The sequence below is a fragment of the Pavona decussata genome, unplaced genomic scaffold (assembly GCF_977016875.1).
Source record: "Pavona decussata unplaced genomic scaffold, jaPavDecu1.1 SCAFFOLD_77, whole genome shotgun sequence".
Taxonomy (NCBI): domain Eukaryota; kingdom Metazoa; phylum Cnidaria; class Anthozoa; order Scleractinia; family Agariciidae; genus Pavona; species Pavona decussata.
In genome coordinates, this window is record NW_028145495.1 from 917,532 (window position 1) to 933,096 (window position 15,565).

The window sequence follows — 15,565 nt, forward strand, 5'->3', positions numbered from 1 at the left end:
TAAGCAATTCAAAGAATTAATTTTAAAAAAGACAGCTTTTACAGTTACAGAAATTCCTTCTAGTATGGCATGCTGAACACGCTTGTATCAGTCAAAAGACAGCTTTCCCACTGAGGAGACTGCGCGGAAACGTTCATCCGCTGACCGACAATTATTTTTATCAAAGTTCAATATCGTACCCAGAGTCCTCAGGCTTTTTTGTCAGCGGGTGGGCGCCAGGAGACTCTGGAGAATTCGAAAAAAATTGATTTTTTTCATTGGCTGTCCCGTAACAGTTTGCATTGTTTTACCGAAGAAATCCCTGCGATAATAAAATTCAAGTTCCCCAGAGCCTCTCCTTGCGACAAACCGCTGGCCATAGAGCCTGAGGACTCTGGGTACGAGATTGATCGAAGTTCGGGCAAAACCTTGTTCCCAGGGCATTTCCAAATTTATGAGAGAAAAACCCTGGTGACGAAGTTGAACAGGTATACAAACGTGATCATTTTCTCTTGACTCAGTATCAATACCTAACTCTAACTACCTGATAGAATGAAGACACCAAAACGGTCCACGCCTTTCTCGGCTCCCAAAAAGTTTCAGTTGCGGGAAGCTCAAAATGCGGATACGTTCAAAATGAAACCTAAACGGTAAACTGAAGATAAACTGTTTGCAGTATACGTGGTCTAATTGTAATAAAAAGAACTCTTTATCATTAGAAAAGCAAATTAACAAATTGGCTATAAATCACTGTCAGTATAAAAACTTTCAAATCCGCTCTCTCGTAAGGCCTCTTTTCCATATGCAAAGTTTAAAGCTTCTTCACGTGTCAATCACATTCCACTTTGTTTTTCTGTTTTCCTTTCAACCTGTCAGAATCTACTTTCAAGAACATTCTATCCAGCCTCAGTTTTGGTTAAAACTAAGAAACTGCTATATATTACAAATTATCGTTAGTGTTTCTATCATTAACCGTCTCCCCCATCCCCCACCCCCTTCTCTCCCACCCCCACTGTTTTCATTCCTTTTCGTAAGCTCCTTTCGCGTCTCACCCTGGTTTACAGAGAGCCTAGAACAGGCTATTCTGCCATTTGCTTGGAAGATATCCAAAGCGCACGACAACATTTCAAACCTCAAGGAATTAAATCCTTGACAATTAGTAACAATTATTGGACTCGTGTTGTAAGACCACGACCGCCCAACTCAAGAAGTACGTCAACAAGGGAAGCTTGACTTTTGAAACAGTCAATTTGTTCAGGTATTCATAAAAACGTTTCGAGCCAATGCAATCAGCCCAAGATGCAGAACGACGCGGAAAGCGCCGCTACTTTTCTTTGCCATCGCTGCAATTTTGTTGTCAACCGAGGAACTGAAAGTGACTTCAGCTGAACTGAAAAGTAATGGTGAAACTCTAGCGGTCGAGCTTGAAAGGACTGGAAACGAATCATGTTGCTTGGAACTGGACGAGTTTCCTGGAACCGAGCTTGACTTCTCAACATACTGCGCATGCACCGGAGGATCCGAGGCTGACTGAGTACGACTTGAAGAAACCATACTTGGCGCCATTTCGGTAGAATATACGCTAAAAGAATTAAATACGCTTGAAAAGCTGGTCGTGATTTTGCGCCCATGCTCGAGGTGAGCGCCAACATTGCATATCATCTCCTTGATTCCATACCCAGGGCATTCGCATTCTTTTCCAGTGACGTCATTTGTGTGATTGCGACACTTCCCGCCAAAAACGCAGCGGCTTTCACAACCGAGCTTAGTTCCCGCGCTGTAACGCAATGGCAAAGCCTTGGGACTTTCTCCTGGTACGGTTTGACTCACTTGGCCGATACACCCTTGAAACCTGCAAACATGAAACAGAAAGTCATATGAACTATCAGTAAAGGTTCATAAAAACTCAAAATAAAACTCTCTTTTGGTTCATTAGCATAAGACACTGTTCACCGAAGTGACAAGTTGGTTTACGAACCGCGTTGTAAAGTATTAAAACCTAGAGGCTATTTATTTTTCATAAGCCATTGACAAGAAACTGATAAGAATCTTTCTCATTCATTATTCCTATTTCGAAGGCAGTTTTTGATCCTTCAGACTCCCTGGGTGTACTAAAAAAAAACATGTGACTCGTGAATCCGTTTTAACAAGGAGAAAATTTAATCAATTTATCACTTTTTTTGGAACAAATATCAAAGAAAGCTATTCATTAAACTTTGTTTTTAACTGTTTCGACAATCATCTTCAAAGTGAATTGCTTAATCTGTTTTAAGTCCAGCCTCTTACAAGGTAACTCATAAATTTTCAATTATAGTTAAACTTACACAGATGTGATGGCTTGGCGGAAAATTCCTGGTTTCGCTAAAGAATTCAGGCTGATGAATAAAGGAATGCTTCCAACGAACAGAGTGTCCCATTTTTCTCCCTCCGAGGAAGGAATTTCACAAGGGATGCTCTGTGAATGACATCCGTCCACTGAAAGGGTCAGGTTAGCGAGTGTTCTCGTTAACCGAACACGATGCCAACGTGAATCTGAGAAATTTCCTTGGATCACGAGCTCTTCCCAGGGGCAATTGTCAAAATTTACTCTTGCGCGGATATTTCCGTTAACCAGAAACAAGTCAAAGTTAAAGTAGTCGCGGTCATCTTGGTAGGCAAGAAACTTGTCGGATTTGTTCGTGTTAAAAAGGAACGAAAGCGAGCCTGGCCCGTGCCACGCACTGATATCATACACGGCGTGCGAATTGAACTCATTGTACGCCAGGAAAACGCTACTGGCGTTTTGACCTTGAACGCTTACCTGGGCCTTTAGTACAAAAAGAAAAAAGCATGTCAGATATTTAAAACATCCAGTAAACTTCGCCATGAAAAACGACCTAGCGAGGTAGCTCAGCAAGTTCAGTTGTTTTTGCAGTTGGCAGAGCACACGTGGTCTCCTGAAAGCGCCTTTGTCAAGAACACGTTTTAGTGCGAAGAAGTGAAGCTCTGAACTGCTGAACTACAGAACGACAATGCTTATCTTCTGAAAGCATGTCATAATATCAACAAGATTCGCTGAAAGAGCGATAAGATCAGCATTTCAACATTACTGGGAGCTTCATTAAACTTTTTGATCCAAAACTTAGCATGCATACAAAAATTTAATGAGAATCGTACCACAAGCTGTCATATATCTGACATTGGGAAAGAAATTCAACAATAATGTTAATGTATTAAATCGTTTAAATGTGCACTGATTCGACGGGTTGATCTCAGCGGGAAATATTCCTAGATGATAATTGGAGATTTTTCACTGATTTTTGTGGTTTGTAAAACCACTGATTTCCGATTCAAAATATACAGCTCAACACGTGTTAGATATCAAATTACCAACACACAATTAGGTTCCCTTTTCAATTTCAAAATTCTACAACCCACTAAAGATATTTACTCAGTTTTATTACTAAAAATGAATCCGGATTAGACATTAATTTAGACACTATAACAAATTCGCTATAATAAAAAATCCTTTTGCTGCAGAGCACTTAATAATTACCGGCAAAATCATATTTGAATAATCATGAGCGTGAAATTAACTTTCAGTTTAAGCTTGTCGGTTTAGTCCCTTCCTGTGATATATACACACAAATTAACGTAGTCAGCCCAATCTTGGGCTTTGTTAGAGAGTTTTTAAAACCTGTGCACCTTCAATAAAATACACGGTGGCGAGCAAAGACAAACGCTTTCAAACTCAGCTGGGAAATTTGGCTGTCACCTCGTATTGAAGTTGATGCTGGGTGACTCGTTACGTAGGAAACAAAGCAATCTCAGCTAATCACATCAAAAATTCAGTAATTACCGCTGTGAATTAATGACGTGATGCAAAACATGCGACAGGTGCCAAGCGTGGTAAAACGTGTCATTGGCGAGAATCTCAAGTTTTGTTTCACGCTTTATATATTAAAGTTCTCTGACAACAAATCAACACTCAAATGGTTAATGTCATGAAAGGTGTAAGTCATCGCAATTTGAACTGATAACTCAAGTCAATCGTTTGTCTCACGATTGTGTAGCATAGTTGTTGATTGCGAGGTTTCGACCGCTATACTACTGGTCTTCATTAGGCGATAGTTTCAACTAGCGTGTAAATTCCAAATTTCATTTGAACAAGTGGAAAAGCATTTTACCATAATAAAAATTCGATGATTATCGCCTATTTTTCGCTTTTAAATTGCCCGCGCACCGCCATTTTGAATTTCATGCCATCGTACTGATATGATTGACAGGAAACCATACGACGTCATGAAATTCAAAATTTAAGGGAGGGGAGATAGAGTAAAGAACGCACTTGATTATCTTAACCTTCGGAGGCAACACAGCAAACTCTTGAATCCGCTCTCGTCTTCCTGTCTGCGTTTACAACAGTTTACTTCAACGCGCAGAACGTTATTATAGTTCTCTTCTGTAAAAGTTGTCAGATCGGAGAAGTTGAAGTATCGTAAGGATAACAAAATGAAGACTATTTAACAATGTCAATACCAATTTTATTTTTTAGAAATGAATCAAATTAATACAAAAGTTTCATTTTAAAACTCTCCAGCGATCGTTTAATTACTGAATAACTCGAAGTAATCCAGGAACTTGTAAATTGTTAGCCTTGGGCGACTGCACCGGTCGCTTCCTACTGATATAAATTAAATCCTTGCATGTTACGAGTTTTATAGAACTGAGTGTAGCAGAATTGCATGAACTTACAGACTTACGCAAGGTAGTCCACAACTTTTAAAAGAACTTTGCCTGGCAAAATGCACGGCTCTTGGAGCCTAGCACCTACTGTTCTTTCGTTACAGCGCAAAATGCCGAATTAAGGCGAAATAATAAAAACCAAAAATGAAGAAATTTCCGATGCACTTTACTCCAGTTAATGTTCTCGCCATTTTTTTGTAACCAAGCAGACCGGCGAGAACGAGCGTTCATTTTTCAGACGACTGACCAATTGAAAACATAACGTCTTTAAACAACAATTAACAAATATATAGGAGTTTAGTATGAAATCCGGCCCAACAATATACTTTGAGCTGGTTCAAATAGCAATATTTTCTTTCCATAACAGCGAAATGTGATCATGTTTTACAGTTCTTTGAAGTATTGAAGTGAAGTGGCCCTGGATTAAAAGAGTAACGAAGTATAAATTTGCCATTATTCGGCTATCCACTGCTTAAAGATGCACTCAATTAACATGCAAATCATTGGCTTTACCTATCTCTTATTCTCATTTATTTACATCATTAGAATGTTCGTTACCTTTTAGATCATTCATATCTTGTATTGTGCAATTTGCCAGCGAAAGTGTATCTGCTTAAATATACCTATTGAAGATTCCACAAGCTTTTTAAAACTATAAAAGCCATTTCATGGATACAAGAGGTAAAACTCCTTAGGGTGTTTACAATTTTCTGGATATCTTACTTGGAATCAAACTGATCATAAAATTTCGGAAAATTCAGAGCTATGGTTGTCATTTCTTCCGTTCCCAGTCTCCCTTCAAGGAAAGTCACGCGGTATTGTGAAGGGAAAGCGTAATCCCTTCCCATGGCCAGTAGCTGTTTTACGAAAAACTTTCCATTATCCAACAGTGATACCAACCTGTTCTTTTTTCTAATTATTGCTAATGGTTAACACCCTTAATTTTGTCAATCACGACACAAACAGTATAAAGAAATTTCTTCTGAAGCTAACCCAAAATGTAAAGCATCCAGTTGCTCGGAAACTCCTTAATATTGAAGCTCCAATACAATAGCTATTAATGAAGCGAATATTACTATCCGACGATATATAGCAAGAATAACAATCTAACTTATGCAAGTTATTATTTTTATTAGGGGGAAGTAGCTAACTCTGTGCTAAATAGAATTGCAGGCCGCTTAGTTTTTTTTACAAAATACGAACATGCCATAATTCTTGATTGGTTTCAGCGCCGCGACCCTGTTTCTCAGATGTCGGAACAAGCGTGACACAAAATCCAAATTTTCATTTTTTGTGTCTTGTAGGCAGATAATTTTTTTTTTCATTAAGTAGCTTAAAAACGTTTCTTGCAGGATCCATGAGACTAATGATCAGTGCTTCCAAGTTTTTCTCTGAACAACATCTCAAGGCGACTGCAAAAATTCCAAACTGATGACCGAAGTCCACGATTGGTGGCACTGGATTTACGTGGCGTGACGTCACCAGTGTGGAATGTTTGATGTCGCTCCTCAGACGTAATTTCTTAGGGGAAAGAAAAACATTGTGTTGAGTCATCATTGATGACAACGGCACCAGCAAATTGTTACTGATACCCTATAACGCAGTTCTTTCATATTGCTAAACCATTTTAAGAACACGTTCTCAGGTAAATGAACAAAACTCGCAAGCGTTCTAAGTGATCGCTGATACATGCGGCCCTGACATTCCTGAAACAAAACTGCACTGGATCCAAACATTCCATAATCTGATAAATGCTGCTCTCTCTGCCATTATTAATTACAGTTGCTAAGCCGTATCCTTGCATCTCAGTCTTCGATCAGTCTCTGGTAGCAAATACATACTCGGTCCCATGCCAGATATTCCATTCTTCGTTTACAAACAGCTATCGTCAGCTGCACAAAGAGGCAATTTACACTGGGCCTTCCTTGTCTAACCACTTCCTTGTACTCTACCATGATGATATTTGCCATGGTACGCATAGGACTCTCCTAAGACGCGGGCCCTTAAGCTTTCTCTTCGTGCGACGAGACATAAATTCGAGGTTTGGACTTCTGCGTGCGCGCAACATGTTGTGGCAAATCTCCGCTGGACGACGCTGGCTCGGGTTTAAATGAACCGCTGTATCGAGAATTCCAGCGATACAGGAAAAATATTGTAACAAGTATAGCAATAACTGCAACTACAACAAGCACAGCTATCACCCAAAACGGCACCACCTGCGGTAACGAGGCGTGGACCTGGGCACCAGTAGGAAGGAAGCTTGGGTCCGAGGTTGGTTCAGTTGTTGAAGACGATGACGACACGTCATCTTTAAATAAAAGAAGAGTAAGATTCAATATAAATTTTGAAATTGTATTCTTCATTGAACACCAGTCTGAAAGTTCGAGCAGAAAGTATAATAAATTAGATACCGCTGCAGTGATATTCAAGTTCTAAGGGTGTTGATCTCGTTACTGGACCGGATTAAGCTTTCGTTTCTGTTGAAACCACGGATTGCGTAACCAGATTATAACGTGTAAATAAAGTGCACTCACCGTAATTAAAGCTTTTTGAAAGAGAACATTAATACTGCACTGTTAATTATTCTTAACGAAAGTTTCCACGTTTCGGGGTGCGCTGATGAAATCCTAAATCCTTGGGTCTAGGGTTGATTTTGTTTGTGTCCTCTTTTTTCGTTCACCAAGGTTGTAAAATTGGTAGCTTTATTTTGTACACTATTCGGTTTGCAGTGAAAATAGTTAAGGTTGATTTTGGGGCCCCTTTCATGACATACCTGTCGTGGTCCCAGTAGTAATGTCCCCGCAGCTCGCATCCTCGTCATCCTCCATTGGATCGCATCCTGAGCCACTTGTCTCTGCTACTGTGGACCCATCAATCACACTGCCAACAATCTCAAATCGTTTGTCTGTTATTTCAGGCACGACATAATCCAATAACTTCATTTTCCTGAAGTAAAACTCTCTTACCTCTCCAGATAAGTTCATTTTTGATTGAGATTTTAAGAAAACGTTCTTGGGTCCGCCGGCCAAGTACACTTTAGGGTCCGGATCCTCGACATTCAGCTGAAAAGATTTTCCTTTCATTTTTCCATCGGCTAACACGATACCATCAACCTTTAATGTCACGGCTCGGCCGCGTCTGCTAAATTCGACCCAGTGCCACTGTCTATCATAGACGAGAATCCCTTTTCCAGGTAAAACGACTTCACCTGGGGATTAAAGAACAAGCGAAATAACGGTTGGTTACCATTTCGCAAAATTCCATGCAGTTAATTCCCATCATCAATTTCCATTCAAGAAAAAGTTATTAATTTGAAGTTGATACTCTAAAGAATTAGCGCTTCATTGTGGTTGATCATGAGGTGGAAGGTATGATCCGTGAGAGGTCTGGAACCAGCCTCGTTTCCAGGCCTCATCACACTTATCGAAAGGGCCCAGCGTCATAGTTAGAGGCTTGGGACCGAACTTCCCGATCAGCTCAACAGGAGACATCACATTCGACGCATCACGGGCGAATGGAAACAAGGATGGTCTGTGGATGATCCTTCTACTTCAAATGTTACTATAATTAAAAAGAAGGCTATTGCGCAGTACTTTCTAGTCACGTGTTTGTGGATAGTACACTGCATGGTGCTCTACCCACTATGTCGTCAGGCATGTAAGAGAGAGCGAGTGAATGAGCGAACGAGTGAGTGAGTGAGTGAGTAAGTGAGTGTCCGTAAACAAGTAGGTCCGCAGCGCGTGCATAGCATTACACACATGTGCACAATGCATACCTATTTGTTATTATGCCGTAGAAGGTAGTTCTAACTTTTGAGCCTGTGTTTAAAATCCTAAAGTGTGACCATTTAATGCAGTACCCTTACTTACCCTCTCCAAGATCCACTTCTACTCGTATTTTGCCATTGACCATCTCTATAAACAGATAATCATTAACCGAGTGCGACTGGAGACTAAAAATTATTCCATTGGGAGCGTCAGTTCTCAGACCGAAAGCGACGTCGCTCGTGTTTGAATGCGATTTTTCTTCTGATGGATCCACGTGATAGACAATATAACCGCTTCCGTTCAGCCAAATGGATGCCGCCTCTAAAAACATGAAAGAGATATTACTTACTTATAGCCGAAGTCAATAGACTCTAAACTAATGATAAGAACACCGAGGGGAAAAAAACGAGAATAATTTTATTAGGGCAACAAGATTTTTCTGTCAGATATTGTCTAATTATTTGTGTCCCTGCGTTAATTTAATGTCTTCCTGCGCCACTTAACCCGACATCACTATCTTGGGTTTCGTAGTTTTCCCGCGCTTTTGCCCCGACCTCAGTTTTGATTTCGAACACCGAGGCTAGATTTACGAAGTCCCTCTAATTTAAGAGGTATCTTAAGCATTGCTTTTTTAAGAATAGTGTGTTGTTGAAATCACAATAGACTGTTGGCCATCCGAGTTTTTATACTAGAGGACGCATTACCCGTCTGGACGAACGTGAGCAAACATTTGTTGTATGTATGTATGTGTATGTAAATCTTTTTTTAAACACGGAAAATCATCAGTTAAGCTTAAGTTAAAAACTAAAACTAATTACAACTGCTTTACAAGATTGCCGTGTGGGAATCCGTTATATCAGCTAACTTCTTGATATTTCGCACAAAATGCTCAACGGATGAAGCATTTTTTAAGCTCAGCTTTTGTGCAAGTTATTCCATAACATGGCCCCGCTGTAAGAAAAGCTTCGTTTCAAATAATTGGTGTTTGGTTTGGACAGGGACAGCCTTCCCTCAGAGTTTCTTAAGTTGTAAGCAGAATGACGCTGAGAGAAAAGACTTTGTAGATATTCCGGACTAAGGTCATTTATGGTTTTATACATCATTTTTGTTTCTTTCGCCGAAGAGATAGCCTCTCCCAGTCGAGGGTGGAGAGAAGGTGGTTTGAGCTCTTCTGGTTATGCATCTGAAGTATAAAGAGGGGCACAAGACGCATTATCCGTCTGGACGAACTATCTTCCATTGTGCGTCGTTCAAGACGCACAATGGAAGATAGTTCGTTCAGACGGATAATGCGTCTTGTGCCCCTCTTTACAGAGATGCATAACCAGACGAACAACAAATGTTTGCCCAAGTTCGTCCAGACGGATAATGCGTCTTGTAGTATAAAAACGGCCATTGTTGAGAGTCAATACTTATGATACATTTTAACTTAATGATATAATGATAAACTTTAAGCCTTAATGATGTATAAAAAGTATAAATGACCTTAGTTCGGAATATCTACAAAGTCTTTTCTCTCAGCGTCACTGTGCTTACAACTTAAGAAACTCTGAGGGAAGGCTGTCCCTGTCCAAACCAAACACCAATTATTTGAAACGAAGCTTTTCTTACAGTGGGGCCATGTTATGGAATAACTTGCCCAAAAGCTGAGCTTAAAAAAATGCTTCATCCGTTGAGCATTTTAAGCGAAATATCAAGAAGTTAGCTGATATAACGGATTCCCACACGGCAATCTTGTAAAGCAGTTGTATTTAGTTTAAGTTTTTAACTTAAGCTTAACTGATGATTTTCCGTGTTTAAATAAAGATTTACATACACATACATACATACAACAAATGTTTGCCCAAGTTCGTCCAGACGGATAATGCGTCTTCTAGTATAAAAACGGCCATTGTTGAGAGTCAATACTTATGATACATTTTAACTTAGTTAGGAGACCAAAGCGCGGGAAACTGCGAAAACTAGGTATGACGACATTGGCTATCTTTCAGTGTTCTATGGAAACTAAAATCTTTGCTCGAAGCAATTAAAGGATTAAAACTACATGGTATTTCTCTTAGGCTACAGTTATGTGAGCTGAAATTGTTACTGAAATGTAATATGAGGAGAGAGATGTCAGGCCTTTCTCCAGTCAAGCCAGGTAAAATTCAACTGAGTTACCTAGCAACCAAAATGTTGTAACACGTTACTTGGCATGACACAGGAAAGTAGCCACATGTGCTAAATTTATCCTCGTGTCCTTGTAGCTGATTGGTTAAACGAAATGGGCTATTCTCTCGTAATTGATATGACTCATGGAAAATTAGACAAAGGCAGGAAACAAAAACCTGATTCCGCAGACTCAATAACTACCTTCTAAAATTATCATAATCATAACAAAAGCAAGATAAGAAGGTTAAATAATTTCTAATTAAATTAACACCATTTCAAGGCTGATGCCGATATTGAGATAACATTAATATTTGTTTACAAGATCGCTGAAGTGAATTTCTGGCGTGGCAAAGCTGGAAAGAGATCGCAGATTAAATTAACTTTGATTTTAACCCCAAAAGAAGACAGGAAAATTCGAAGAAAATCTATCTATATATGCGCGATGATAAAACTAAGGATAATTAGCCTTGTTTGAGATATAAATCCAACCCTTACGTAGTAATTGCAATGCGTGTAATACACTGTTACCCTTTGGAAAATGTGGTGGTACTTGATGATTGACTGAATTCTCGTTATCGTTTACTACAGAGTGAAATGAAATTGTAAGGAGAAATTATGATTTGATTGCTGGCCTCTTGTGGAGTTAGGTGTTAGCGGACTGTCATTCAGGCTTAGGCAGAAGATATCTATGTGGTTTATGGTTAACCATCTGCCGAAAGAAACGCCTTCTTTCTATTCAAAGAAACCTGATAACCTTGAAAAACAAGGAGTAAAATCACTGAGTAATTTGCATCAAAAATCGCCATTGTTTTGTTAGAAACAATACACTGCTCAACTGTTACCAACTAAGACAGCCGTGTAAAAAAAAAACACTGCTTCTTTTTGTTTTCTATGCAAACAAACTTCACTAGAGAATCAGGGTGGTTGATTCGCTGCTAGACAAGCACAATGGATTACAACACATCAGTTTTCCTTTCAGTTATACTCAGTCTAAATGCCAAGTTGTAATTCTTCCAGCCAAAGACGGAAATGTATGATGTTATTATCCGTAATTTCAGTTGAAAGAAAGTAAAATTCAAGATAAAGTCTTGAATTGAAGATGAATTGTACCACCAATAATTACTTCACGCGAAACTTATCTTATACTTTTTAGTGTAGAACAGGAACTTAATTGAATTCTCATTCTCTCAGTGGTATTTTGTGTTTCTATAAGCGGAAAGTGAAACGGTTTATCGTAAAGTCGGTCATTTTTCTGGTCAGCCATGTTTCTATTAGTCGGCAGTTTTTTGTTTTGTTTGAAGTTTTGGCGATTAAAATTTCACAAGGCATTTTCAACCGCGGAAAAAACGTTGTCTTACTTGATAAACGGTGGTCCCCTTGTCTGAAAATTGCTAATATCACCAATTAATTAGCTACTAGTAAGGAAAACGTCTAAAACAAGAATGTTATGCGCAGTGAGACTGGTACCCACCGTCCGTGCAGTTGGTTCCTTCGTACCCAGTTCCCTTGCAGTCACACAAGACTTCACGGCTGACAGTATCACGACAGACGCCTCCATTCATACACCGGTCGCTTTGTGAGCAAGGGTCCAGGCAATCCTGTGTTGTCCCATAAGTGCTCAATAAATGTGCTTCTTTCAAAGGTCCCCGGCCACCATTGTGCATAATCCCGCTTATGCAGCCCTGAAATCTAAATGTTCGGCAAAACCAATTAACCTTCTTTCTCTCAACACGGGATCATGCATTAGTTACTTCATGCGATATACATTCATACATTACTAGTCCATCGCGTTGAATACAATTAATGTCACACGTAGGAATTTTCACCTGTAAAATGTTCAGTGCATTGCCTGCTTTTTCAGTTTGATTCGGTTGGGATGAGTTCTATGAGTTTTTCTCAGTTTTTCTGAGGCATGAATATTATTCGACACGATTCAAGTATGACGTATATTAAAATCGCACCCAACTTTTTGTTTTGTGTATGAAATTCTAAAGTGTGACCATTCAGATGTACCCCGCACAGAGCAGTACTTTCCTGTGGTTCGGCTGTGTATTATGCTGTAAAAGGTAGTTCAAGTTTTTAGACTGTAGATAAAAGCCTAAAGTGTGACCATGCAAAAGAAAGCTAGCCCGTAGAACTTCAATATTGGTGATCTCAGTGTGCAATAAATTCTGTGGATGAAAATCGTAAAGTGTGATTATTCAAACGGTACTGGCGTTTAGTTTGTTTGTTCTTAGCAATTTGTAAAATGAAATTAGTGTTTTCCATTAATTTCTAATCCGGACAATCATAATCAAGTAGTTTTTGCGTTGGTCAGCTAATTTTATTCAACAAGAAAGTTTCACAGAGGAACAATGTATTATTCATTAGGGAGGCTGGATTTCACTTCCAAAAATAAATTATTTATGTATATTTTTCTTCAAAATGAATTTATTAATTCTTTTCTCAGGAATAAAATGTTAAATTCTGTTTCGAAGCCGAAAGACAACGAAGTTAATTGAATCAGAAAACAGGAGTTGGTTAGTAAAGCGTGGTAATTTTGGGGACACTGTGTTTTGCACGAATTAAATTTTTACATCGCCTCTTTGGAGAGAGTACAAATTAAGAAAGAACTGTAAAATAATTGACTTAACTGCATTCGCAGTTTGGGAATGTCTTCACGCAGCTGTTGCTTACAAGACGGTCATTGATTGATTTCATTTGTTCAAATAACATCCTGTTTGTTCGAAAAAAATGGTATTAAACTCGACAAAAATCGACAAATTCATTTACACGCAGGTGCGCATGCAACAAAACTCAACCCCAAAATCAAAACTTGCAAGAAAGAAAAGCGGCAATTCGCAATACAAAAGATTACTTTAACAATCAGCGCGCACAACTCTTACCTGTTGAGATTAAAATTCTCATAGCGTATAGCCGGTAAAGACAGGTCATTGTATTTTGTGTACCAAGGAATACCGCCAACGAGTAAATCACTTGTGCCTCCAAACACGTATCTCCCATCTCCTGTGTAGTAGGTGCTGTTACTAAACTTGTCGTCCACGGTCACCTTTGTTACGCTATAATTTCTTTGGACAGTTACTTTGTGCCACTTTCCGTCGGCGAGTTTATGACCAACAAGAAGACTTTGCGTTTCTTCGCAGTTTCCCATTTTCAGTCGCAGTCTGAGTCTTCCGTCCAACAGGGACAGAGAAATGAACTGACACTGTCCTTTGTCGTCCTCGTAAACCAGGAATCCGTTCTTGCTGTACGTCCTGAAGTGAAACTTCAATGAACCGTTTGTTTTCGCGTTCCATCCCTTAAAAACAGCGAAGGCTGTTGGGTCTTTTGAGAAACGAAGACCCGTGCCTGCTAAGGATCCGGCTATGAAACTGAGTTGAAAGAAGACCGCAATAGCAAGCATTTCACTTACGTCCCACACAAGGGAGGTTCCATATTAGTTGAATAGCACAAAGCGAGAAAAAAGAGGGCGTGCTTTTCAACAAACTCGGAAAAAATACTTTACACTCGATCAATGACCAGACGTGCAAGAGGCCAAGTTAACCAAATCGACCCTTCAAGGCGGCAGTGCGTCACTGCGAACTGGCCTCGCTTATCTCGCATATGATTGGCCAAACGAGCGATGTTATCCGGCTGTAGTACTTATTTGCACACGGCTGCGGCGGGAGTTGAATTCAGTGAGCCGGCGGTTGTAGAATAAATTGAATGAGTACGAGGCCTATGGATTACGTCACTGTTACTCCAACGTGCTCCTTAACGCTAAACGTTTTCCTGCACACGTTTTAGCATAAGTCTCTTTCTGTTCTTTGCAAATACGAAGTAAAGTCGCGAAGCAAAACATTTTTCATGTTTACTACTTCTTTTGTCTGTGTTAATTTTAATGTCTTTTTAATGGGCGTATGGGATGAACAGTTTCCGTGCCGATGTCTTTGTGTTCATTATCAGAATAAAAACCAGTATCAGTACCGAAATGAGATAAAATTAATCGCAACTCTTCTTGTCGCTTTGGAAAGCGAAAATGGCTACAAAAAAAATCATAATACAGACATTACACTTACAAACATCGTTTCACGAGCGCGCGTCGGGATAAAACTGCACAAAAACTACCACATTACAAAAAAATATTTTGGTCTAAAAGCTTACTGCTTGCTAAAAGGATACTGAAAATTTTATGAATTGGAAGTTGAAAGCAAGAACGTCAAGGTTTTGATCTTTAGCATGACAACTTTGAGAATAAATTAAATGAAAAAAGAAAAAATTAGAAACAGATAAAAAATCATCTCAGTAAAGTGACTTTGGACGTGGACGAGTTAAATGAATAAAAATGAAATAAAAATAAAAATAATATTTATAATAATAAAGTTCTAGAGGAATTGTGCATCGTTCAATGCTCTCACAAGTAAAATAGTAAAATAAACAAATAATTAAATAGAAAAATAGTCAAATAGAAAAAAATAAACAGTAAAACTTAAAAAAAAAAGAAAAATAGGTAAAGTAGGGTTTAAAAAGGAAGGTCAATGGAGAAAAAACAAGCTGCGGATGATCGTAGATTTCTGCTTCCCACTTTTGCTCTTATTGCGAGCTTGCGCACTTTAAAATTCCGTTTATTTTTCCCATCATTTTATGCGTGCACGAAAGCAAGCTCATTATGGGTATATTCCGTTAATTAATCAACGTGAAAAAAATAATCCAGTCAGAGGCGGCGGAGCGTTTTGAAACGTGGGGGGCTCATCTTTCACCCAGCCATGCGCATACCCCTACTCAAATTTTCCAAAAGCCCTTTGCGTTGTTCGTTGGCACAAGCAAACCTCGTTGCAATCTTTAAAGTGTCTAGTGTGTCCGTAATCGATTTGTGACAATGCGTCAGTAGGCAGTTGTTTAGGCGGTCCTGCTTCGTGGTGCTTCTTATCTTAGTTTTTGAGTCGTCTGAGGACAGAAAATGT

The 15,565-nt window shown here is 39.2% G+C and overlaps 2 protein-coding genes and 1 long non-coding RNA gene across 3 annotated transcripts; all 3 read right to left on the reverse strand.

Moving 5' to 3' along the window:
* Window positions 1-994: 994 nt before the first annotated feature.
* Window positions 995-2,969, reverse strand: LOC146476423 (uncharacterized). Its single transcript, XM_085114531.1, has 2 exons — window positions 2,304-2,969; window positions 995-1,831 (listed from the first exon to the last, which is right to left on the reverse strand). Exons 1-2 carry the CDS (start codon window positions 2,843-2,845, stop codon window positions 1,234-1,236), a joined length of 1,140 nt encoding a protein of 379 aa, XP_084970657.1. The 5' UTR covers window positions 2,846-2,969; the 3' UTR covers window positions 995-1,233.
* Window positions 2,970-4,490: 1,521 nt separating this feature from the next.
* Window positions 4,491-4,889, reverse strand: LOC146476424 (uncharacterized). Its single transcript, XR_014865629.1, has 2 exons — window positions 4,770-4,889; window positions 4,491-4,639 (listed from the first exon to the last, which is right to left on the reverse strand). It is a non-coding gene; the product is annotated as an uncharacterized LOC146476424 (long non-coding RNA).
* Window positions 4,890-6,025: 1,136 nt separating this feature from the next.
* Window positions 6,026-14,160, reverse strand: LOC146476425 (neurexin-3-like). The gene is made up of 5 exons (XM_085114611.1): window positions 13,508-14,160; window positions 12,094-12,311; window positions 8,574-8,792; window positions 7,478-7,912; window positions 6,026-7,012 (listed from the first exon to the last, which is right to left on the reverse strand). The coding sequence occupies exons 1-5, from the start codon at window positions 14,023-14,025 to the stop codon at window positions 6,708-6,710; spliced, it is 1,695 nt and encodes a 564-aa protein (XP_084970737.1). The 5' UTR covers window positions 14,026-14,160; the 3' UTR covers window positions 6,026-6,707.
* Window positions 14,161-15,565: the final 1,405 nt, after the last annotated feature.

What these genes read in the sequence shown, in the direction of transcription:
- LOC146476423 (XM_085114531.1), bottom strand. Translation starts at nt 2,845, where the DNA reads ATGGCGAAGTTTACTGGATGTTTTAAATATCTGACATGCTTTTTTCTT. An exon ending in CGCCAAGCCATCACATCTGT is followed by an intron (nt 1,832 to 2,303) that starts GTAAGTTTAACT and finishes TCATGTTTGCAG; the next exon opens with GTTTCAAGGGTGTATCGGCC.
- LOC146476425 (XM_085114611.1), bottom strand. Translation starts at nt 14,025, where the DNA reads ATGCTTGCTATTGCGGTCTTCTTTCAACTCAGTTTCATAGCCGGATCC. An exon ending in AGAAGTGGATCTTGGAGAGG is followed by an intron (nt 7,913 to 8,573) that starts GTAAGTAAGGGT and finishes TTTAATCCCCAG; the next exon opens with GTGAAGTCGTTTTACCTGGA. An exon ending in TACTACTGGGACCACGACAG is followed by an intron (nt 7,013 to 7,477) that starts GTATGTCATGAA and finishes TTTTATTTAAAG; the next exon opens with ATGACGTGTCGTCATCGTCT.